At 47.5% G+C, this 25,903-nt stretch overlaps 1 protein-coding gene across 7 annotated transcripts in view; it reads left to right on the top strand.

Moving 5' to 3' along the window:
• The first annotated feature begins 5,384 nt into the window (after positions 1-5,384).
• The window catches only part of LOC119396975 (protein PRRC2A), a 163,188-nt gene continuing 142,669 nt past the window's right edge, over positions 5,385-25,903 (top strand). For 6 of the 7 annotated variants that reach the window (XM_037664386.2, XM_037664433.2, XM_037664418.2 and 3 more), the window contains exons 1-4: positions 5,385-5,604; positions 7,977-8,151; positions 8,728-8,917; positions 9,001-9,073. In XM_037664386.2, the coding sequence (XP_037520314.1) occupies positions 8,037-8,151; positions 8,728-8,917; positions 9,001-9,073 (378 nt within the window). In that variant the 5' untranslated portion in view covers positions 5,385-5,604; positions 7,977-8,036. The remainder of the gene's footprint in view (positions 5,605-7,976; positions 8,152-8,727; positions 8,918-9,000; positions 9,074-25,903) is intronic. The other variant, XM_037664393.2, reaches the window with a different exon arrangement.

Below are 25,903 nucleotides of genomic sequence, written 5' to 3'. Positions count from 1 at the left end.
ACATGCGTGGTGGGTAGACAACCAACAAGGAAACTAATCAGCCACACATGACAAAAACCGTTTTGTATGAAAAAAACAGATCAATACGTGCTGGATAAAAATAAAAAAAAATCTAATATAGCTTCTCAAATAAACAATATGAGCACCGTACAAACAGATGGAATTCCTGCTAACGCATTTGTCACCTTCTTCATGGATGAAAGAATAACCCCTCCCCCCCCCCCCCCCATCTCCTTCTCTCCCGTGTCACCAAAAGTGGCATTGAAAGAGCTTTTTTTTTCCTTTTTTGCTTATGACCAATGTTTGTAAATTGCAACCATAACATGCGTGCTGAAACAAAGCATGATGTATATTGCAGTTTTGTCGATTATTGTCAATTTGCGGAATTTTTTCTCTTTGCCTGCAAAGCACCCCCCCCCCCCTCGCTTTGCCGTGCGGCCCCCTCCTTGTCGGGCGGGCTTCATGCAACTCGGCCCTCCGCCTCAAAAGGTTGCCGACACCTGGTCTATAGTATAACATAGCAAGGGGGTGTGAAAGGGAAATGAGTGTGACGAGGAGTGAAAGGAGGAGGGAAGAGAGTAAAGCGTAGCATAGCCTTGTACAATGTAGTGTAGCAAGGGGTGGGAAAAGGAAGTGAGGGTGAGGAGGAGGGGAACGCCACCAGCTCTGCTGTTACCTCATTCTTGCACCCGTATCTGCCCCAATTTTTTATTTACTGTTAGGTAAGTGCAACAATGTTTTCCAAGCCGCCCTGGGCATATAGGCTGCTATGTTCCGGTGTATTCAATCTTAAAGAAGGTACCCTAAACCACCTCCAAATTTTTTTTTTTAAATTTCAAGTTCAGAATCGAGTTCAGAATGCCGCATCGAGTTCAGAATGTCGTCACGATGAACAATGCCAAACGCATGTAGCGCCAAAAGCCGCGGGCGCGCCACAAATTCCAAGAAACAATCCCTTCTCCTCTCCGGGCCTTGCGGTAATTCCCTGTGTTGGCCGTGACGTTAACATTCGAGTCTGGTCACGTCATCCACAAAAAGAACCTGTTTTCCTGCTCGCAGGTACGCGCTCTCGTGCGAGGAGGATCACTCTGCCATGGGGGAGAGACGAGGCGACGAACCAGGACGAACGTAGCCTTTTAGTGGAGGAAAGAGCGGAGAGAGGGGGGGGGGACGCTTCTGGATCATGAAAAACGTGTAGCTACGCTATTACGGCACCGTTTCGAAAAATTCTGGCGGCTGCGTGTTGAAGACTCGCGCACAACTGCAACACCGCAACTAAATTTCGACCTCTGGGTGGTTTAGGGGCCCTTTAAAGCATTTCACGTGCGCAACCCCGTCGCATTTTTCGAAGCCGAGTTTTGTTTTCTCGTGGCAGTGAGAGCATCTTGCCTATTTGGAATTAGGGGCAACATAATGGCCTGTGTGGTCAAAACGACTTTGTGCCTAAATGGTAGACTGGCTGAATTTTCCGCTGGACCGCTTGCGCCCGTATTTATTCCGGGAGCTCCAGTGCAATCGACCTCCGAAACGAAAAGGTGCTCAATGTTCCCATTCTTTTCCCAATACAGCTGCACAGCACTGTTCATGCATGCGTTCATGCCACTTTTTTCCTCTCATATGGCCTTTCGCGAGGAGGTTCCTTTCCTGCACAGTGACGTCACTCTTGAAGAAATTCTTGAATGCTTCTGTCGGAGTTTAAAAAAAAGTCGCAGTTTCACCGCAAGGGCGAAGCAATGAATGCGATAGCAACAAATTGTAGTGTTACACGAAGTGAGGGTGGCAGCTAACTGTTTTGTATCCGATCTCGCGTAACTACAAAACGCTGGTGTAAGAGAGTACGGCCGCTCCAGGGACAGGTGCTCTCCGCATAGTCACTTCGCGTTGAGAGCGCAGCACGCAGAAGGGTATACGAGCCGCCCGCTGTGATGGCTTTCAAGAAAGCGCGCGCGCCACCGTTCGCGACCGCGCCCTTAGATTCAAAGTTCAAAGTGGATGCTCGCGCGACACCCCCTCCCCCCTCGCGTCTTTTCCTGCTCGTTAAAGATGGGCGGGGCGTTTCCTGTCTGCTTCGACGGCAGGCCTCCCAAGCGGGGTGATGCTATCGCATGCACCCCCGAGCGACGGAAATGGGCCGGCTCGTTTGATCTCTGCTTCGGCAGCATTCGTCGTCTCTGCTCGCGCGCTTTTACCCGCGCTAGAACATACAATGCGCGGGGGGATCTTATCAATTTGAACTTCATACCGGACGGACATGACGGCGACGGCAACGGCGACAGCAAAAACCCGTCGAGACTGTCCATATAATTGCTATCGCAATAAAGAACCCTTTCATCATGCTCGTCATCCGACCACTCACTCTGATGTAACCTTGTCTTCAAGTCCTGCCTCGTCCATTGAGTGCTGGTGACCTTTTCGGCTGGCTCACTATCATCATCTAAACTGGACGAGGACCACTTGTCGAGGCCCACAATTCCCGCTCGAAAGACACTTCCAGACAAGCGAGCCATGTCAGTGTCATTTTCAGCACAGTCACTACGGCCCAGCTACTAAAGGGTGTTCTAGGTAAAACATTAACCCTTACGCAAACCAAAAGGCTATTTCGGGTAGCAAAACAACCTTACGCTCCCATTTTGGCAAATTCCGGTTAGGCAAAATGGTGTTTTGCTTTCATCAAATCGCTTTAAGTGTACAAAGAGTGTACCGTCCACTCTTATAGGGTGAACACGGCTCAGCGTGGCCGCGCTCTGCGGAGCGCCAGTGCATCCAGCGCGGCCGCGCATCAAAGCGCAGTGGCGCAGGCGCACAAGAGCCCACAGGAGCGACTACATCGCATCGTCTGCTGCAGTGCTGACCGGTGCTGGCACGCTCGCGATTGCTTCGCTGTAGTACAGCAAGAGCAGCGCGTTCCCGTGCGCCTGCGCCGTTTCGTTTCGATGCGCGGCCGCGCTATATATATGCTCTCACGGCGCTCCGCAGAGCGCGGCCACGCTGAGCCGCGTTCACCGTAAGAGTGGACGGCACTGTACATGTATATAGGAGTAGGCCACTGGGCATATATATGGTTTAACCTCCGTTCACTTGGTTGTTATATGAATGGCGCATTTCTCGAAAGTTGTGATAGGCGGCGCTGCATTTATAAGTTTGGTTTTGTGTAGGAAACGCCCGCGCGCTGAGACTTGATCCCGCCAATGCTCCAGAAATATCTATCTATCTATCTATCTATCTATCTATCTATCTATCTATCTATCTATCTATCTATCTATCTATCTATCTATCTATCTATCTATCTATCTATCTATCTATCTATCTATCTATCTATCTATCTATCTATCTATCTATCTATCTATGTGTGTGTCCGTGTGTTTCCCATTTGGCCAGGGGGGCGGGGTACAGTCAAGCCAGACTAACTGTGCATTGAATGAAAGTACACACGCTGCTCAGCTCAAACCGCCAAGATCAACTGTGGGACATCCAGCAAGCCCGTGAGGCGGCGAGGAGAAAGGGTCTCCGGTCCTCCTCAGGGGTGGCCTAGGCCCAGGCCACGAATTTGCCGGAGTTCTTTATAAAGTTGTTGCTACCACCACAATAAAGCTGTAGAAAATAGGCAGATTGGGCGAGTTGGTAGGTTTCCATGATAAATGTAAAAGACAAAGGAAGAACAAAGTCCCGTGTGTTAAGCGCTGTTTTACGTTTATCATGTAATAAGTATGTCATTATTGTAATAAAAACATGGAAGTTCGTTTACGCAAGCTTAATTCCAGCAGTATGGACCCTTTCACTGGTTACAAACACAGGCCCTGGACGGCCTTCGGTTTTGTCCGCCGACACATATCCTACGAACACTTGCGGGGAAGAAAAGCCTTGGCGAGTACCCCGCAGCTTTTCATCCCTTTTCTCCCTGTGTTTAGCAAAATATTTCAAATATATCAACGTCTAACCTACACAAGAAATTACGGAAGGTTCCCTTGAATTTTATGCGCCTTCCTTTTATCTGAAAACGTAAAAAGAGACCTCCCTTACTCTGATACAACGTAATTAAAAACATGGTTTCAGCTTCGGTGTTGGATACCTATAAATGAAGTGACCGGAAGCCAGAAGTTTCTTGGGGGACAACGCGACAACGCTTGCTGCCACTATCGCAATATTGAAACCGTCCGTACATGTCTGGAACAAAAAACGGCCTCTGCTGCGAAGGCGTGCGGCCCAGGGTGGTGTCGACGCTGCGCCGTGCTTCCTTCTTGGTGGCAAAAATAAGCGCCATTCGTAATAATCACAACGATGACAGGTTTCCTTTGTGTACTTCACTCTCAATGCACCGTTTGTTCGACTGACTCCACCGTCCCGGTCGACGCCTCCCACTCCTTCCAGGCCACTTGGAAACCTACACTTCCGACGACATCTGTCAACCGCCCGCCGGTGACGCGTGTTAGCGGTTCAAAACAGGCAAACTTGGCGCCTTTCGGCCATGCCCTCGGCTGATGCATGCCCTCCAAGACTAAAAAGCCGTGCTCTACCCCAATCTCAAAGGCTGTGCTTTTTCTTTGTGCTCATTATCAGCATGAAAGCATAGAATTTTCATAAAAATAACGTTGCTGTCATGAAATAAGTGGTACTCGTGCTTCTACGTTTTGTTGGGGAAAGAAGAAAACGTGATGACAAATAAAAGCTCGCAGTTTTATCGGATTCGAGCAGTTTTAGGTAAGTAATTAGATTTTTGCCAGTTAAGCTAATCATTGTATGAAACTCTATGAGCTAACCAAAACCAGCATACACAAATTGGTCCTGCATGAAAAAAAGAAGAAAGAGCCAATCTTTCGCATACGGTGAAACTATGGTTGAGGCGATCAAACGGGAACCGACTGCACAGTTCATACAGAGTTTTTACATAAACTTCACACAGGTAGTTTAATTGTTTACTGACTGGTCTTGCCACATTTGCCTTGTCGAGCATTTCCAAGAGATGACTCGGTGATGCGTAAGCGCGTTCAGAGCATGGCAGAGAACGAAGCTGTCCGTTGCGTAGGTACGATGCGATGGATTGTTGAGCATGCTGAATGACTACCGAGGCATTTTGCATCAATTGCTGAGCTAGCAGTCACATGAGCGCGTTACAGGAGATTTGTTGAAAAGGTAATACGTAGGCGAATACGCCAAGTATACGGTAGCTTAAAAGCGAAACCAAAAGTAAAGTAACGTAATATACAACTCCGCTTTAACAAAGTGCAAACGTCTTGATAAGCAGCACGTTTAACAACAGCAACGCGTTTAGATTGTATGTATGCATTTAGAGATATTGAAGAGTTCGAGGTTACGCGACGTCGTCGCTGAGAATGGTGCACAAAACATACAAAAGAAAGTTGGAGGAGCTTCCCAACACCCACTGCATTCTTTTGCCATGCAGCGATGCACTATGGGAGGCAGCATATGTGACGTCATGGTTTTGGGCTATTAAACGCTGCATCGTCCCTGTTCGCCATTTTGGATTGGAGTTGGGGGAGTCGACCTTTGAACTAATTGTCAGAAATCTGCCTCCATCCGTCCCTGCAAAATTCACAAGAACAAACTCATCTTACTAAAATACAGAACCCATAAGGACGGGCCGAGGTACGTGAGTATTTTTTTTGGTTTGGCGTCGGTCTAGCGAAGCAGGGGCACTATTGAGAGCTCTTTTTGTATGGGTGGTCGGGACGCGGAAAAAAAAAAAAAAAATGTCCAGGAGTCGTGCTTGCAATTCTTCCGCGTCAGTGGACCTTATGTAGTGGACCGCTGCCTTTAAATGTAGTTTGGTGTGGCTGTGTGTGCAGTAAGGAGGGTTGGTGGGCAGAGAATTTACGAATACAAATTTAGGCCTAATCTCACCGGGACCTCGATTCATTGTAAGGACCGTAACGGTCGTCGTCCTTTCCTTACACCGGGTAGGTGGTTTTCCATTCCGAGGCGCCCTGCCTTCTTCGCTATAGTCGTTTCATCAGGCTGGTGTACTACGCGTGTTTGTGGGACGTCTGAGTGCAAGATCTTTTTAATATCGGAAGTAGCCTAGCCTGTAACGCGCAGTTCGGCCTTTTGTCACTCGGAGCTCCGCACATGCATGACATTTTCAGTTAGCTGTAGTATTGCTGTGGTGCGTGCGTGGGGCTGTACGTTGTGTTTATGTAGGTCGAGTCGGCAGCATTGTCTGACACTCGCAAAGCCTTAATGGGCCTGGCGTTTCTGCTAGTGCGCATTAGGACTCGGCGATCGGCCTGCCTAGCTGTTGCTGGGTGCAATGACTTCCAGAACAGCTTGCATGTCCGAGTGTTGATAGCTAGCATTTACTTTTCTCTGGATCGCTTCGTTTTCCTGGTCAATATATTTGGCTCAAAGGAATCGCGCTGTGCGCTGAAGTAGTCGTTATGGGCGATTTTGTTCACAAGTCTACAAGTGTACAATCGGTGTGCGGTGCCACTGGATTTGAAGTGTGTACAGTTTTTTCAGCAGTCAGTATTAAGGTGACTAGGAGTGCCTGCTAAAGACTGCAAAGCTAGTGTGGGGGCCCCAATTTCGTGGAGACGAAATTGTGATCGGAGGCCCAACTTTGATCCAGCTCCCACCTCAGTACATGGTTTCTTTCGTTGATCTTCAATCGAAGGTCTGCTAACCCATTAATGTCTGTGTGGACTTGCTAGCAATGGGGGAGAATGTGAGTTCACGAATGTCGCACCGCGCGACTTAAGCACGCCAAAATTTTCGTAGTGCACATGTGAAAGATCACATTGCACATAGCTTTGAACTGTCAAAATCTGCCGTGGTGGCTAAGCTATGGCGTTGCGCTGGTAGTGGCGAGGTAACCGATCAAATCCCGGCAGCGGCGGCTACGTTTCGATTGAGGTTAAAGGCATTGGTATGCATTAAGGAACCCAAGGTAGTAAAAATTAATCCTGAGTCCCCCCCGCCCACTTCGGCGTACTCCATAATCATGTTCCGGTTTTGGCATGTAAAGAGCGTTAGAATTTGACAAGGAGCATAATTTTTAACCCTAAGCGACTTTTCATAACAGTTTGACAGTATATGAAGGTCTGTGTGGACTTGCTAGCAGTGGGGGAGAATGTGAGTTCACGAATGTCGCACCGCGCGACTTAAGCACGCCAAAATTTTCGTAGTGCACATGTGAAAGATCACATTGCACATAGCTTTGAACTGTCAAAATCTGCCGTGGTGGCTTAGCTATGGCGTTGCGCTGGTAGTGGCGAGGTAACCGATCAAATCCCGGCAGCGGCGGCTACGTTTCGATTGAGGTTAAAAGCATTGGTATGCATTAAGGAACCCAAGGTAGTAAAAATTAATCCCGAGTCCCCGCCCCCCCCCCCTCCCCCCGCCCACTTCGGCGTACTCCATAATCATGTTCCGGTTTTGGCATGTAAAGAGCGTTAGAATTTGACAAGGAGCATAATTTTTAACCCTAAGCGACTTTTCATAAGTTTGACAGTATAAAGAGGAGTGTACTTAGCATTTGAGCCAGTGTACAGGAAAACATAGCATAATTGACAGCATGTTCATGTGTTAATGTGGCAAGCTATTGAGACACATATGATGGGAATCTGTTGCATTCCCTTTTCTTTGTGATGTGCAAGTTAATGCCTGTGAAGTTACAGAAGTATTTGCTCTGACATTTCTTCATTTGAAATGTTGGCAAACCTTCGTAGATGTTGGACTTCTGAATTGAAGAGACTTTGATAACATGCAACAGAATATTTTTGTAGCTGTATGCGAGTTATAGGTTTAGAATTGTACGATTGCATCGTGTTTACCTCCCTCTCTTGCGGTCTGCACAGAATGAATTGTCCATTCCTCTAGTTGTTTCTATGAAGTTCATGAAAGAACTTGAAAAAGCAATAGCAATACAGAATAACACAAGAAAATCCGTGTTTATTTTGTGTGCTTGTCTTGTGCCATTGTTGTAATGTTGCAAAAAGCCCCCCCTTTATTTCACTTTTCAGGGAGCGGACCGTTCCCTGGGTGCAGTGCAGCAAAGTGCTCAATGACTTCTCCTCGTCAGCATGTCCACGGTTTCGGGGCTACCTTCAAAGGGGGAGAAAGGAAAGCCAAAGTATCTGGCATTGGACATAAATAATATCTACAAGGGAAAAAGCTTAGAGAACCCTAAAACCTCGGGTAGGTGAAAAATAACCACTGAATTTTTCTTTCCATCAGACTAATGTTTGGAATTTGTTGGTTTTGTACTGTACTTCCACTTCAAAGGGGCACTAAAGAGAACAAATGATTCAATTGCCCTTCCCCAATATTGTTAACGCCTCTTGCCATGTAAGCCCGCTGAGGTGCAAAAAGGAAAGGGTGGTGCTGCCACTTCGAAATTTCCATGTCACCCCATCATGTATTTTAAAGGCTTGTGCTAGGGCCCTGCTAATTATTTGTTGGTACAAAATGGATTGTAGTGTGTTTTGAAGGAGGCAAAGTTTGAACATGGCAGTATTAGGAAAAAATACTTCGCAATTTGTGACTTCACATGAGTTTGGGGTGGTGGGGTTATCGTACTGAATTTAAAAAACAACAAAGCTTTGATATTTTTCTTTTCTGGCAATCAACAATAAAGTTTTGAAACTACAAACAGACTTAGTGTTTCTCTTTAGTGTACCTTTAATGCTCATAAATTAGGTTTTGTTGTACTGTATCAGCCTTAGTGTTATCAGCTGTTGTCTTCAATCTTGCTTTCTGTGTTGTTCCTTGCAGCGGCCCCCAAACATGGCTTGCAGTCATTGGGGAAAGTTGGTGCGGGGAGGCGTATGCCACCTCCTGTCAACCTTCCAAGTCTAAAAAGTGAGAACAGTGGAAACAATCCTAACATAAGCTTAGTTCCAAGTGGAGGTCAAGGATGGGGGAGTGCGGGAAAAGAGAAAGGAAAGTCGCCCGAAGAAAACAGGTTCGATTTTCCTCTGTTCTCAATTGACTAAACAAGTTGTGCGCTAATGTGGACTGAGTGCAACCTTCTTTCTGTTCGTATAGCAGTGGCCCACAGCAGCAGTCGCAACACTCACAATCACCTACTTCGCATTCACAAGGACCGCCTGCATCAAAGGTGGGTTTACAGTCTGCTTAAAAATATGCACCTTGGGCTATGGGCATCTGCTGGCAGTGCATGGTGCAAAAATACGGCAGTATCCTTCCACTATGTACTGACAGTGTGACCAGATGGGTTTCCTTGAAAGTGTTGCACACATTTTCCTTCCAGTAGGTTCAGTGCAGAAATGCAGTGGCTGCGGGTGTAAATTTCCCTGAAGTATCTTGCGGAAGTACTTGCCTCTAAAAGGAGTTGCTAGAAGAGCACAAGAACTGCACTTCTAAGTTGGGAGATAATGGCTGTATTTAAAATCTGTATATGGTCTGGTTAATTTGCCAATTATTGAAGGGCTGATGAAAAAGACCTCTCTTGAAGGCAAGCAAGTGGAGCAGCACCATTTTCAGCCTGTTTGACCGTGAGATGGTGAATGAACTTGCAGGACATCGAGCAGCCCTGCAAAAGTAGATGGGGTCATAAAATTTTACTTCTTTTATAGTATTTGATTGAAGAAACTGAACTTTAGTACTAGTTTGTCAAAAGACTGCTTTCCACACTTGTCTGTGGCTGACGAAAACAGTCTGGTGATTTGTTTGATCTGGGTCACAATTATGTTTCAATGCCTTCCACTCCTAACATTTGCAGTTCATGGTTGGCTGATCCCATTGGCAATGGGAGTATCACTAGCCATTGATGAGTCGAGGAAAGTAATTGCATCTGACAAGGCATTGATACAAACTTGCAGCTCTGGTTCCAAAAATTCCAATATGTGCAAGTAGGTTGCAGTCCTACAGCATGGAAATTGTCAACGTTATGCCCAACAGCAGGATGATTGTTGTACTTGTCTGTGCAACTGCTTTGCTGTAGTGTTCCTTGGAATGTTAATGCAAGTTAAGTGGTGGTGTTTGAGCTGAGCTTGTCCGTTTTGTATTGGTTCAAGGCAGATCACCTGTCTCAAGTGGGAGTGTTGCACGTTTGGTCACAATCGTACTTAAAGGCAAACTCCGGCGATTTTTTGGCCATGTCAAAGTAATGGTGCTTTTATGTTCCTCAGACACTCCTGTTACGGGCCCGATGGCAGAAATACTCGGCAAATTGGAGAATAATTTTAAATAAGCAAAAAAGCGCAACACCGAAACCCCACCGAGTGTACTGTCTACGTATGACGTAGACGTTGTTACGAACGAACCGGAAGTCTTGCAAGGCATGCCGGTCACGCCGGCGCGGACTATGAAAACTGTGACAGCCGGGACGACCAGCGAAGCGCCGGCCAAACCAACGCTGTCTGTCGCCTTGTGCACAGCAGACGCTTGCTGTAGCGGCCGAAGCGCCGAAGTTAGCGGTGCCCTCGGCTGCGTCACTTCCGCCGCCTTCCCAATACTGACGTCACAGACGTAATGTTGCCAATAATTGTTGGAAGCCAGGAGTGCGTTTGCAGACAATCTTTAAAATTCATCTGCAAACAATCTGCGCATGTCTCAAGCCTGTAATTTGGCATAAATGACGGAAACGTGCAAAGGAACGTACCCAGCGAATTTCATTGAGATCCATCGACCGGTGACAGACTGGTGACATGAACGGATTTAGGGAAATAACTCATTTGAAAACTTGTGTGAAAGTATAGTGTAGCCAGAAAATCATTGAGAGGAATAAGAATAACTTGATTATATTGTATACTACTGAGGCTAAGAAAATCTTAAATGTACAAACTATGTGCTTTGCTTCATGTTTCAGACTTTGCAAAATTTGATCAGTTGAAAAATGTGTATTTGACGTGAATTAGGTAGCTGGCGATGATGGTCATGCTTTATAGCATATCTGTGGCTTTTCAAATGTGAAAAAGGGTATGCTTTTATTCGGCAGGCAACTTTTGTTCGAATTTATTGGAACAAGCATATTCGCAATGCCCACGAACTATAGGTGGCGCGCCGTGCTTTTCAAGATGGCGCCAGGAGGAGGGTCAACCCGTTTGTTTGCATAGGAACAGATAGTACGTGCGGACGTACGGCCCGTGCCACTTTCACCGGATGAAGTCATGAGCCACGCTGAATTGGATATGAAACTAAGATACTTTCCCAAACCATGGAAAGTGCTAAGTACTCGCCACCTAATTATTTGCCGCGGTGTGAAAGGTTATATTTTAGCTCCGTTACCGTGCATAACGATGCTTTGCGAAATCCTGTGCGTGCTACATAAAACTGCATGAACTAAAATTGACCTATGAGCTCAACGGCACTCTGAGGTAGTACGTAGCGAGCCTGTCTGACGGATTTGCCGCAGTAGTAGACCGCCAGTGAGTAGCGTCATCGCTGCTGCACGGGACCACACGTTTAACGTGGTGATGGCTTGCAAACATATGCCGTCGTCATTACTTGCGCAGTCGGGAACGCGGAGTTACGTCTTCAACGGACACGAGCATTTAGCATCCTATCCAGTAGTGCTTAAAGGGACACTAAAGGCAAATATTAAGTCGACGTTGATTGCTGAAATAGCGGTTCAGAAACCTCGTAGCGCTGCTTTTGTGCCAAGGAAGTGCTTATTTTGAAATAAAATCACGTTTTTAGTGGTCCGCATCGCGTTAGCGCGCTTCAAATCTCCCGCCTGAAAATACGACTCTCATACGTCACAGCTGCCGTGCCCAACGTTGCCCGCTTTTACTGCGCGGCCGCCGACACTAGTAGCAGCCGAGCGGATGTAGCGGGACCCACAGTAGCAACAACGGCGCTGCGGCAAAGACTTGCTCGGATGGGCACATTGAAAGCCGTCACCAAGTTGCGGTTGGTCTCGTAATCCTCAGTATGAAAGTGCAGCGAGCACACACGCAGAGGTTTTGACTGTTTAGCACACTGGTGCAATGGCATGACACTAAGCCACTTCGAGCGTAAGGGTTCATTCCGCGGCACCAAGTGAAAAGACACACCGGTTTCCTTGCTGCAGCACTGGCGTTGTGCACCATTCGGGCATCCGGCAATATCACACGCATGCGGCATTTTGTCGAACTTTCTGTCAGAGTGACTTTCACGAGCGCGCAAAACACGCACGGCAGTATGCGATCCCGAAACTACAACTGAGACGGGCGAGGCACAGTTCGGCGAAAACGGAACCTTTGAACCACGCGCGCCGTTCCCCATGGCAACGCCACGGAGGTTTTGTTTTCCATGAATCGAGCGGAAACGAACAAACAGCATTTTATTACGTCTTTTGATGCTCGGAATGTTCTTTTTTTACTGCTGCTAGTTTGATTACTAGTGATTTATTGTAGGCCGACTTCCCTACGTCATCGGGATCACTTCGAAAATGTCCCACTCGTGGCGCTCATCATGTGATACATTTAGCTTAATTTCTCGGTAAGTAGGGCACTGCTGTTGATAATGTTGCCGTTTTAGAAGTTGTCATACATTGGGCTTTCACTCTGACATAAATTGTTATTTGCCTTTAGTGTCCCTTTAATGTGTCACAGCCATGCTGAGACTCTAGCCGTGTGCAATTCACTTCACTCGCATGTTGCAGGCTCGATCAGCACGATCGAAACATGAATGTCGAAAAGAATGCACAAGTATCCTTTTTGCAACGTCGAAGCAGTTAGCTGAGAGGTGTGGATTGTGGCCGTGACTGCACGTTCGATCGCTCTAACCATTTCGTTTCGCTGGTCGAGCTCGAGCGTGTTGGCGATGCGGCGGTCCATAATATCCACAATAATTGTGATTCGTGCAATGCACAAGAGGAACTATGCTATTATTCTGATCTCGCTCAAGGATACTATACATTAAATACAGTCAAAGTGACTTACGAGCGTGAAAGAACATTAACACACGAGGGGACGTGAAGTGCAACTCGCTCCTCGTGAGTTAGCAGCTGATCGTTCATCGTCGCTATCACTCTCGGTGCTTTCACAGTCCTCTACGTCCAGTGAAAAATCCTCGTTGTCAAGATGGTTTCTTTTAACATCACTGCTGAAAGCAATCTGAGGAATTTCCTCCGCCGAACGACTTTGACCACTCCGCGTCACCACGTTTACAATTAGAGAGACGTCTGGGCGCGAAGAACATTTTGCTCTCAGATCGGTCAACGAGCCAATCGCTTGCAGTGTGCTGCCACCTATCAACAAATGTACAAAACAAGCGGCGCAGCGCTGGCTATGAAACAAACACTGTCGAAGGACGGTGTGGAAAGCGTTCGCTCCACGAAAGGCGTGGAGCAGACGCGTCCTCGAATGATTGAAATGTCGCTCGCACGATTAGTAACAGCGCTTTGCTGACAAGGGATAGAGGCCCTATTTTAATGTATTGACAACTTGAGATCGCTCAGAGCACATCGCGAGCCCGCGCAACCGCCCGCGTACAGTGTTATGGGATTCTTGCACTACAAGAAACACTAATGCTATATGCAAGTAAAACACTGCAGGGTGAGCTTCAACTGAATATGTCAGACGATAACATTTAACTAACCTACGTGGCTACAGAAAGCCTCGCGAAGCTGATAGTATGCGTACGCTGTGGGCTAGCATTGAAAGCGTGCGTTGCCACGTATTTTCACGAAAACTTCGCGTCTCGCAAGAACGAATCAGATTTCTCGTGTCATGGAGGGCTCTGTTTGTTCACTGATGCAGGGAACATGCAAAGGTCGTAGTGTTCCTTCCTTGCCAACGCGTTAACACTGAGGTTAGCACAGCCGAAAAAGGGAGAGATTGCGTAGTGCTGCCATTTTATCGTCTACTAACCCTCCTCGAGAGGACGCTCCTGAATTCTGCTTGACGGCGCGACAGTCTATGGGCATTGCAAATAGACATTCCATTGTTTTGGCCAAAGCAATAGTTGGGCTGGAGAGCAGCTACCAGCTTCCTGATAACCACTGCAGACACGCATTGTTTTAGCGGTCAGAAAAATCTTGAAATTGGCTGTAGAATTATGGGGAAGCTACAAAGTAATCATTAATCATTAGAGTTGTTACAATTTCTAAACATGGCAAAATTGGATTTGGCCTTAGTTGTGGTTGCTCCAACAACAGCACGAAAGGCAACATGTGAAATTGTAAATTTATAAAAGAAAATGCACTGAAACATACAATACTGTTTCCCTTTAGTATCCACATTATTGCAGAACACCTAGCAGCGGTGATCTAGTTTCTATGAAAAAAAAAAAAAGGAAAAAGGTCACTTTTGGGAGACAAACATGAAAAAGCCTCTAGAGTTGGAATTACATACTGGTATAATCGGCCTTTTTTCACGATTCCACGGCAAAACGCCTCTTGACCTCGAAGGTTTGCGTTCTGGTGCTGCTGGTTTTCACCGCCCGTACCAGAACGGCAGGAAACTGAAAAAGGCGGGTTGTACTATTGAAGACTGGGACAAAGAGGTGGGAGCCGTACTGAGGCATAGTCCTTTTTGTGCCCAGCGGTCAACTCTGTGATCTGGGTAGTGGTTCCCCGAAATAGGTCGTGAGTAGGGTTGGCTCAGTGTTGTAGAAAAAACTGTCGGAGCAGAGGCTCAACCAATGCTAAAGAGTATGTGTATTACACACGCACTACTGTGCACGCATGTGTGTAGAACTCCTTTCTTTGCGTGAAATAAAATCCTGGCTATCCTCCTGCAGCGCACTTATTTGTTTGTCCTTAGAATGAGCAGACATTAATGTGATGCACTTTGACAGTATGCTCTCTGCTAGAGTCGATAGATAGCAGCAAAGATCAGTAAGTCGGGGAGATTGCAAAATTAAGGCTTATGACAAACTAATCGTGAAAATGGGACAAATATTTAGGGAACACACTGCGCAGGTGCATCCTTACGATCTTTTTCCTGTTACTGCAGTGTTGAAAGGGACGGACAACCACTTTTCTCGACCCAAATTTTACGGTAAAATGAAAAGCTCCCCATCTATAGTGGTTCAACCTGCAGCAGTTGATTCCAAAAGCACGGGCATATCTAAGAAAAAGAAAGCGTCCCTCCTCCAGCAACGCTGAGAAGCGAGACTAATCCTCCTAATTGTATGGGCACGGCCATTAATCTTGCGAAAAGCAGCCCTAACCTTACCGCAAGGACAAATTACAAAGGACAGCACCTGGTAAAATTAGCTGGCCTTGAAGAGCCCCAACTGCTTGTCAGAAGGTTCGTGTGACTGTCCCTTTTCCACTCCTCTTTAAAGGGACACTAAAGGCAAATATTAAGTCGATGTTGATTGTTGAAATAGCGGTCCAGAAACCTCGTAGCGCTGCTTTTGTGCCAAGGAAGTGCTTATTTTGAAATAAAATCACGTTTTTAGTGGTCCGCATCGCGTTAGCGCGCTTCAAATCTCCCGCCTGAAAATACGACTCTCATACGTCACTGCTGCCATGCCCAACGTTGCCCGCTTTTACTGCGCGGCCGCCGACACTAGTAGCAGCCGAGCGGAAATAGCGGGACCCACAGTAGCAACAACGGCGGTGCGGCAGACTTGCTCGGATGGGCACATTGAAAGCCGTCACCAAGTTGCGGTTGGTCTCGTAATCCTCAGTATGAAAGTGCAGCGAGCACACACGCAGAGGTTTTGACTGTTTAGCACACTGGCGCAATGGCATGACACTAAGCCACTTCGAGCGTAAGGGTTCATTCCGCGGCACCAAGTGAAAAGACACACCGGTTTCCTTGCTGCAGCACTGGCGTTGTGCACCATTCGGGCATCCGGCAATATCACACGCATGCGGCATTTTGTCGAACTTTCTGTCAGAGCGACCTTCACGAGCGCGCAAAACACGCACGGCAGTACGCGATCCCGAAACTACCACTGAGACGGGCGAGGCACAGCTCGGCGAAAACGGAACCTTTGAACCACGCGCGCCGTTCCCCATGGCAACGCCACGGAGGTTTTGTTTTCCATGAATCGAGCGGAAACGAACAAACAGCATTTTATTACGTCTTTTGATGCTTGGAATGTTCTTTTTTTACTGCTGCTAGTTTGATTACTAGTGATTTATTGTAGGCCGACTTCCCTACGTCATCGGGATCACTTCGAAAATGTCCCACTCGTGGCGCTCGTCATGTGATACATTTAGCTTAATTTATCGGTAAGTAGGGCACTGCTGTTGATAATATTGCCGTTTTAGAAGTTGTCATACATTGGGCTTTCACTCTAACATAAATTGTTATTTGCCTTTAGTGTCCCTTTAAGGGGGGACACGGGTCTTAGAAACCGAAAAATCGCGAAAAAATCGTTTTTTTGAAAATGTTATTTTCAGATTATACAGTGACTGATGCATAATCTGGCAAATTTTCACGCGTCCTGGATTGATATTTTAGCCGCAGTACCATTTTATATCATGCATGTGACGAGATTATTTCTCGATGGACGCGCAGAAATGAGCTTTCTTGCAGGACGCGCAGCTGCCATTCTACGTCTCTGATCGCGGCCATCTTGGTCCCGTTCGAAAGAGCCGCGTTTCTTTATTTTTCGCGCCACCACTACTGCATACGCCAAGCGGCCACTAAGAAAAAGCCCGCGAAAAGCTAGTCCCGATGCGCGGTCCTATTGGTCTACCAGTGCACGTGACAGAGCGCGCACGCCATTGGCGGATTTCGACAGTCGTCTGCTCGGGCCGTGCGAGTTCGCATCGGACAACGCGGCTGAAACGCGCAACCATGCCAAACTCAACGCCAAAGTTCGCTACGAAGTACAAATTCGGTGGACGGACGAAGAAACGGAAAGTGTACAACTTTCAAAAGAAGCGCCGATCACCTTCAGAAGATGTCGACGGTAGTTTTCCTCCCGTGCCAAGCGCCGCCGAAGACGCCGACTGTGGGTTAAGGTTCATTCACACCGAAGGCGGGGCGGCCAAAGCGGCAAAGCGGTGAGGCGGAAAGCGGGAAAACCTCCTCTCCAGGCGGCGAAAGCGGGGCGGAAAACGAGGCGGCAGGTCCGATCGCTCTCGGACCAATTTTTTGCCGCTCGCCGCTACTCGCCGCTTTGCCGCAGCCAATCAGAACGCGCTGCGGCGGTGGCGCGGCGGTGGTGCGGGTGTCTCTTTGGGAGAAGCCATGCCACGTGATAGCGACACGTGCGCTAAAGCGCGAGAGGCCCCGCCTCCTCGGCCGCGCGGGCAGCCAAGAAAGCCATGCGGTCTGAACAGGTACGCGCGCTCGCCGCCTCGCCGCCTTGAAAAGCCCACTTGGCCGCTTTGCCGCCCCGCCTTCGGTGTGAATGTACCTTTAGGCCTAGCGGGTGAAAGCGGCTCTGACAGCGACCACGTTCGACAGACGTTTCGGCGCGACACCGTCATGTTGGAGCCCGCTGATTTATTGAAGATCGAGAAGGACGCGGAAGTAAAACTCCGGAACCTAGCATGAACGCCGGCCACCACGCGAAAATCGGGTCTTCTCGCTTGTGCAAACGACACTGCCACGGACGACGCCGCGGCTGGCTCGGATGTGATGGAGACGCGCTTCGCTCTGGTGAGCCTCGACGCTCTAAACGCGCTGCAGTCGAACGTGAAGTGCAAAGGGTGCGGCGGCGATGTGTCAGTGCGCATAGGTGAGCGCGAATACAGCCTCGCCGTAAAGATTGTTACGTCGTGCGAGATCTGCGGTGATAACGCGCCGGTGTGGAGCTCGCCGCGCGTCGGTGATAACGCGCCGGTGTGGAGCTCGCCGCGCGTGAACAGTGGAAAAACGTGTAACCCGTTCGTTGTGAACATTCTTGCCGCGCGCGCGCTATGAAGACCACTGGCAATCAGCAAACAGCACTGAATGACATCTTCGCTATAATGAATGTCTTCCCGCGGCATTCCTCCCATATCTGTGTTGGCGCTGTCATCGAACTTTTTACGGGGTTAGAAAACATGCAGCTCTGCAGAAAACATGCAGCAGGCGTTGAAAAAAAAGCATTTAGGGGACTCAAAGCAGAAGGACTACCTGCCTGGTGCCTACTGAGAATGCTGAAATTGCAAATTATTGTAAATACACTATGCCATGCTACAGTTTGCCCAAAATGGACTTGTTGTGCTTTTTCACGATTTCTCAGGAGTCAAATTTTGCTGCGGTTGCAAACTTGCCAGAAAGATCTCTCTGCCTTCAGAGCAGCTATGACTGTCATTTTTGTTGTGACATGTAGCTCTATCTGTAGTGCACACAGGGGTAGTTGTGAATTTTCGAATAATATCTTCAAAAATTTTATATTTTGCACAAAATTGGAGCATAAAGTGGGTGCGTCTGCAACACTGACATTCAAGGTGCTACAACCTAGCTAAAGATCATCAGATCAAAAAAGCATTCCTACCCCTGTGTGCCTTATGTTCATTAGTATCTAGGCATGTGTCAATAGTGGCTCTCTAATAAAAATTTGTGTACCGTACCGGGAAACAATGGGTAATTAATTTTAAGATATCTCAAAAACTTAATTGACAAAGGAAAAAAATAATTACATTTTCAAAATCAGCATTAAAAACTGAATCATACTGTTAAGTTTCTTTTTAAACACATGAAAAAATTTAGCATTTCTCTCTCAAGTACAGTGTCCCCCCTTAAATGGGTAGGGGCGCCTCTGGTTTTGCTTTTAATTAAAGTATCACTACCGCCGCACTTGCCTGTGATCTTTATGGTTTGACATGTTGTCTTTAATCGGTAAGGGTGTATCCACACGACGGACCGAATCCGTCTTTTCCGCGGCGGACGGCGCATCACGCGACCCCGCGTCACGGATTTGTGCCATCCGTGCCGCGTCCGCGGACATCGCGGACGGAAAATATCAAGCTCTTTTTCGCATTTGGATTCGCGCGGAATAACACAACAGATTTAGCCGAAGGTGCCATTATCGGTCTGGCAACAAGCGCTGCTTTTTCTAGCGATGAATGTGTTTTCGACTTTCAGACTGCTCGCGCCATCTAGAGAAAAGAGGAACAAGCAAGCATTCGCACATTATTATGACCTCTGGGATTTGGTAGCACTCTCGCTACCGCAGATCACAGAGCTCATGTTCTGTTAATAGAGGCACTCGCTAAGCCTACAGCTCTCAGAAAACGAGTACGGCGCTCGGAAACAGTACCAAATTGTCATGAATACGTTGCCGGCGAAGCTTGAGGACACAAACCTAAAGCCGACACAATCGTCAGTTTGGGACTAACAGCCCGCGCAATGCGCGACGAAGAGCTTAAAGATTCGAAGCGGGCAGCTCTTGCTTCAGACAGTGCCGCCATGTTTTTTTGCTGCGGCGCGTCCGTCTACTCGCTTCGTCCGTCGTCTGGATGTGCTTTGCAGCCGGACGGGCGGCGGAACGATCGCCCGCGGACGAGATTTCCGCGAAGTCCGTCGTGTGGATACACGCTAAGGAACTTGCAGTAGCTGAAACGCAGCATAAACCTACCTTACGACTGATGTTTTAGAGACCGTAGGACATAGTCTTTTCATGCAAACAAAGTGTTGTATACACAAGTATGCGCAAAAGTTTTGGTTTTTGTAATGTAAATCGCACTGCAAAACGGCTCTTGAGTCAACTTTACTGCCAGCACTTGCCCCCATAGCAGACGATGCGGTGGCTTCATTTGCATTGAGCGCACACCGGTCTTGGCCTCCTGGTGCACTAGTATGCACGTAATTGTAGTCTTTTTTCGAGTTTCTAGCGTCTAGACTGACTGATTCACAGAGTTTTACCATCACAAAGCAACACTCTGGCTATGCGAAGCACCGTACATGGAGGCCTCCTGAATAATGTTGACCACCTGACTCAAAATCTAAGTGCGCGAACGCCTTTGCATTATGTATCCGTCTTAAGTGCGAGCAGCGGGAACGTGTAGGCAACAAAAAAAATCAATATACAAAGAATGGCCTGCAGAATGCAATCCTTATATTCCTTGCGTTATTTCATGCAGTGGTGCTTATGTATCTGCTGTATGTGCAGAAATAATTCGTCCAAGGTCTGATGGTGGTTCATCTTAAAGCAGAGTTTCTGCAGCGCTACTAAACACTGTGTTTGACGTAAGTGGTTGCCCGAATATCAGCTAGTATATCAGGTACCCATATATTTTTTATCCACTCTCCTGTCTTCCTACATCTCAGTATTACTCTGGGCTAGGCAGAGATACTCAGAAAAGTATTCCTAAATACAGATATCAAAATACATGTGCTGGGATCCTAAAGTACAGGTTTTGAGATACATGTGTTTTTGACGTAATGGGATATTTCCGAAATACTTTTGCAAAAAGAAGAAAAAAAGTATCCCAGGATAGTTACAGGAATACAGATACAAGAATGCAAATTAGTACTAGAGTATATATTTATTCTACACACCAGATCTGTTTTGCTGAAAATGTTAGTGCGTTAATTGCACTTGAGCAACAGCAGCTATACTCAAATGGGCTGTAATTTAAACAGCATAAATTAGGCTTCAACACAACTCTCGAAATAACTTGGAGCCCGAAAAAAAAGTAGCGGTGCAGCACCTGCCGTGAGAGATATAATTGACACTGGATGGTAATAGCTGCTTCCGCAATTGTGCCGTCGGTGGCGTCGGACGCTTTGAGATGGGCCATTCTGCACGTGTGGGGAACCCTTCGCCGCCTGCACTGTGTCACAGACTGGCGGCATGCCTTTGCTTGGATTAGGACAAAAAAAGTCTTTCTTTCCCGGGAACTTTTGATCACGTTGAGTTCAGTTTCAACAACAAAAAAAAGTAACGATTGGTACCTGTGTCCTGCACTGTATTGCGATAGGATCGATACATCGTAAAAGTATTTCACTACTGAGATACAAATACGATTTTGCGAATTTATCTCGATACAGATACTTGAAAGTATCTCTAAAATGCTATCGAAATACTTTAATTGTATCGCGATGCTGCCTAGCCCTGGTTTTAGTCCGATCATTTTTCATTCTATTGTATGCATGGTTCTTCTGTAGTTTCATTGTCACTCTCAAAGTTTCCTATTGTATGTTAGAACTTGCAAAATGGAATAGTTCTACACTTTTTCCTTCAGTGACAGTGGTATTGCCAGCTATGGGTTAAGAATGTCTACTAGATGTGCACCCATTCTCATTCTTCGGTAAATCTGCTTGACATGAGTAGACTCCCCGGTATATTTGACCTAGATATACAGTCGCCGACCGATAAATCGAACACCGATAATTCGGACATGCTCTGTAATTCGGACAGTCGCGCGGCACTGACGATGATCCCATAGAAGTAATGTGTAAAGGCTACCGATATTTCGGACAGCTGCGAGATCTACATTCGATAATCCGGACCCTGTCCGAGACTGTTGCGCACGCCGAATCGCCAGCCATTATCTCCTCCGGCACCGTACCATACAAAGTATGGCCTCAGAGATCAAAACGAAAGCTAATTGGTGATCTATGAGGCTTTATTTCGATCGCTACTTTATGCCTCAGAGATTTGTGATTGGAAATGCCGATCTTGGAGGCACTCGTCAACTGTGGGAAATCGTATCGACATCACGAACGTCCTACATTCCGGTTCCTGTATCACCGCGCTACGCTGCTATCGCCGCCATTCTGTCGAAGGTGTCTGCGGTAAAGCGTTTTGCGTGCGCGTTCATTTTTATCTTGAGACTTGCTTTATTTTACGCTCTGCTGTCTCAAAAGATTAAATGGCGCCAACGGTGCCCTTACAGCCAGCGCCAAAGGCCGCGCCGACGACAACGAAATGCGGCAGATACAGTCAACTGCCGATTTTTCGGACGCCCGATTTTCTGGACATGCTCAAATTCGGACGCTTTTGCGGCACAGTCACCAGCCCCGTAGACGTCAGTGGTCAAGAACGTCGGAAATTTCGGACGCTAAAACTCTTCGGCGTCCGATTTTTCGGACTTTCTGCCCAAATTGCAGGTCGGAAAGGCAATAATTGAAGCCCCCACCTTTGCCGCGTCTATCATCTCGTAGGTTCGAACCAGCGCTTTCGCGAGTCGACCTGTTTGCGACAGTAGCAGAGCCCGAAAGTCAGCTTTGTCGCGGTGCCGAAGTGTTATGGGGTGAAGTGGACCAGAAATTCAAAGGGGCCGCTATCACGGCGCCGTGCGGCGATGTGTTTCGGATAAGCAGTGGAAATGCACGGAGGCGTGATGGCGGCAGGTGGCAAACGCGCCAGTACGGCTCAATCGCCGACAAGCCTTACGATAAGCATCTTCAGCCAACTGCTCGATAGTGCATGTGGCCTGGTGCAGTTGCATGCGTAGTGCACGCATTTAATAGGCGAGAACCCAAATGCGCCGCGCCGCCATTCATGCTGCCTCTTTGTGCGACCGCTAAGTGCGCCGCCCAGACGCGTTGCTTTCACGAACGAAACCAGCTCGTCATCGTACAGCGATCACATCACACTGGCGGAGATACAGGCGGACTTCGTCGCATGTAAGCGGAAGTGCGGGCAGCAACGAATTGACAACTTTTTTCGGCCACCAGGACCCTGAAGTGTCAATAAAAGCGTTTTTTTCTGACGCATTCGTTTTTTCGGACATTCGATAATTCGGACTTGTTTACGTTCCCCGTGGAGTCCGAATTATCGGTCGTCGACTGTACATACTCTTCTACATATCTAGTCTGTTGCGAACACTCTTTTGCTGCACATGCATTATTTTGTCTTCTGCATATTCATCTTCGATGCCACTTTAACGTGTTCTCAGTTTAGGTCTGCAATGTATTTGTTTTGCAATTCGTCGCTATTGCTGAAAGAGCGCTCGACACCCTGTTCTTCAGAAATGATGGCTTTCGTAGTATCCCGTACAAATGTATGCATAGGAAAATCGGGATGTCTCCTAATGATGCACAGGGAACTCTGCGTACGTAACTGCTACGAGTTAAAAAAACAAAAAACAAAACATAAACCTTCAAAACGCAGCAGCGCACCATTGTGGGGAATGTACACAGGGGTCCACTGTTAAAGGGAACATCGGAGCATGTGGCGGCAGCTTGGCGGCACTGTCGGCTGCAACGAGATTCGTGCAGACGCAGTGAGCACCGTGCCCGGTGCTCTTTCGTTGCGTCAGTGGTTCGCTTCGCGACGATTCACAGCGCGGAAGCAGACGGCAGCAGACGACGAAAGAGTACAACTCACAGCGCGCACTGTGCTTGCGCAAAACTCGTTGCAGCCGCTGGCCGGTGGTGGCGCCGAGCTGCCGCCACACGCTCCGATGTTCTCTTTAACAGTGGACCCCTGTGTACTTTTACCGTTGCCTATAACGTTGCTGCTGACTGCGCAGTCACAGCGATGTTTTCGCTTGTCACTGATGTCATGCAATAACTTCCGAATGCCACAAAGGCGAGAGCCTACTATATGCGCCAAACAAGCAAACCCTGCGAAGGCAGCAACTGATAGCGAAGCCTGCAAAGGCGCAAGCCGGCGATGCCATGAGGGCCTAGATGGGGGTCAGTTGTGGCGCCATGACGTGCGGCAGTAGTTAGGGGAACTACAAAAGAAACGCCAGGCGTGCGGGGAAAGTGCAGCACAGTCAGAGCGAAAGCTGGAAGAACTGTATTTCTAGAGCCCGTTATAAACTCTCTTGTGGCTACTAATATAAGTACACTAGCAACGTACCCAGTACGCCACAAATCATAAGTTTTGTGAAGTAAAACTTTAAATGATTGCCAGCAGTCTGAAGTTGCTGCAGCCCATAGAAATGATTAAACACATGCAAGAGTTTTATTTTGTTGCTTCTGCACAAAGAGTTGATTGCTACACCTATGCACGGCGTGCCGCCTCCGCGAGACAGTCGTCTGCTTCCTCGCTAGACACAATGTGACCAGTCATACAATGCACTGCGGTCTGACATGTCGCACATTACTCTTTGGAGCACATGGTACGAACGAGGAAGTGGCACATTGGCTCCGCCCAGATTTGGTGGCCGGTCGTTTTGTGCACACGGAATCGTTTGCACTTTTGCCAAGAAAGTAAAGACGTTTTACCGAACGCTTGCTTGCTTAGCATGAGTGACAGTAATGAAAGCACGTATATATGTATGGTAAAATTTCCGCAACCTAAGCTCTCCCACAATGAATTTTATTGAGGCTTAATGATTGCAACAGCTTGGGCACTGTTGAATACTGTGGTGGTTGCTGTTGCAAAAAAGCCAGCATGTGACCGCATTTTGGTGTGAGCACTCATTTGTATGACATCAATGTGCTGACTGTACTTGTTGTGCATGGAATGTGCCACAGTTGGGAGACTCCATACAGTCTCTGGTAGAATGTACAAAAAAAACTAATCATTCTTTTCAGTCTGCTGTGGAAGAGATTGTCCGTCTGGTATTTTGCTGGCATTTTGTCTTGCAGATGTCAGTGCATATTTGGCGGCATCCATGGGGTAGGTGGAAGCCATGGTGGTGGGAGCTCAGAGCAGCTGTGCATAGGGTGTAACAATCATCTGGCCACATGTGCCACAAAAGCTGCACATAGCTTTCCAGATCCAACTTGATTGTTGGTCTGCAGAAGCTGGTGCATTTTAGGGCATTTTATGGAATCCCCAAGAGCTGCAAGTGAATGGACCATAATGCAGTGGTGGTCAAACTGCCATTTGCACCATTTTGCTTCGATCCCATCTCTCTGCTCCTTGATGTGCACCCCATTTTTGTTGACTGCACCAAAGCGGACTATTCTGTCTGCACGTACGGCAGTGCAGCGTTTCTGGCCCCACATATTATATTATTGGCCTAGCATCAAACATGGCAACAGCTTTTCCATAGTGCTGTTGATGCCTTCCCTTTGCTCTTTTCTCTGATGCGCCGTTTCTATTATATTTGGCTCAGCCAAAGTATCGGTGCTGCCGCGTGCGTATTACTTCCGTTGACAGTTCAGCGTTTTGTCTGGAAGCTCAGCTTACCTGCCACGGTGGTCTAGTGGTTATGGTGCTCGACTGCTAACCTGCAGGTCGTGGGATTGAATCCCGGCCGTGGCGGCCGCATTTTCGATAGAGGCGAAAGTGCTTAAGGCACGTGTACTTAGATTAGGTGCACGTTAAAGAACTCCAGGTGGTCAAAATTTCCAGAGCCCTCCACTACAGCGTCTCTCATAATCATATCGTCGTTTTGTGACATTAAACCCCAACAATTATTATTATTATTAAGCTCATCACTTGATGAGGAACTGGCTGTAACATGTCTTGTAATGTCGCCACATTGGCCATGTGGCTACTGTTTCAGACATTGCACACTGTAAATGATTGAGATCTTCACGCAAATTAAGATTAAGATGCGCAAAAGTTTCATATTTTGAAAAAAAAAAAAAAAAAGTTGTTTCAATGATGCATTTCAGTTGTAGTATGCAAGTTTCTTTGGTCTGCCGAGAGTCACGCTAAGCCTAAATAATTGTGTACGTACTACGATGAAGCGTTCTGATAGCATCTGCGGGTACGTGATACATGGTTGGCGATCAGTGCTAGCGCGTACAATTGCTGCTGCGCTAGAAGTAGGTGTTCTGCGATTATTTGCGCGCCTAAAAGTTACAGGGACAGACAGCCAATTTTTATGCTACCTGTTTTCTTTAGTGCAACGGAAAGTCATCAGAGTGTCTAATCGCGGAATGTTGATGCGGAAAACGCCGTGCAGCGTTTATATTCTAAATGGTTTGATCTGCGACGACTATGAAGTCGTATACACACAACACGTGCTGCAAACAGGGGGAAGTGGGCGTGAGAGCTTGTTTTCGTGCGCGGTGGCTTGCTGCGCATGCGCCGTGGCTCGACATGTTCCACCAGTTGCTGTGAAGGCAGCACTGCTTCTCAGCGTGCAACTCATTTTACCTCGTCAGTAGCACAGAATAGAGCAGGGATGGATAATATATACTCCTAATTTTGAGCACTAATTATGGTGCGCATGAAAGCATCGGACTGCGTACAGCAAAGTGAGCGACTCCATACAAAATTAAACTACTCGCCTATACTACATTCG

This window comes from Rhipicephalus sanguineus, chromosome 1 (assembly GCF_013339695.2).
Source record: "Rhipicephalus sanguineus isolate Rsan-2018 chromosome 1, BIME_Rsan_1.4, whole genome shotgun sequence".
Classification (NCBI taxonomy): Eukaryota; Metazoa; Arthropoda; class Arachnida; order Ixodida; family Ixodidae; genus Rhipicephalus; species Rhipicephalus sanguineus.
Note: the sequence above shows the minus strand (reverse complement) of the source record. Positions and strands in the feature narration are given on the sequence as shown.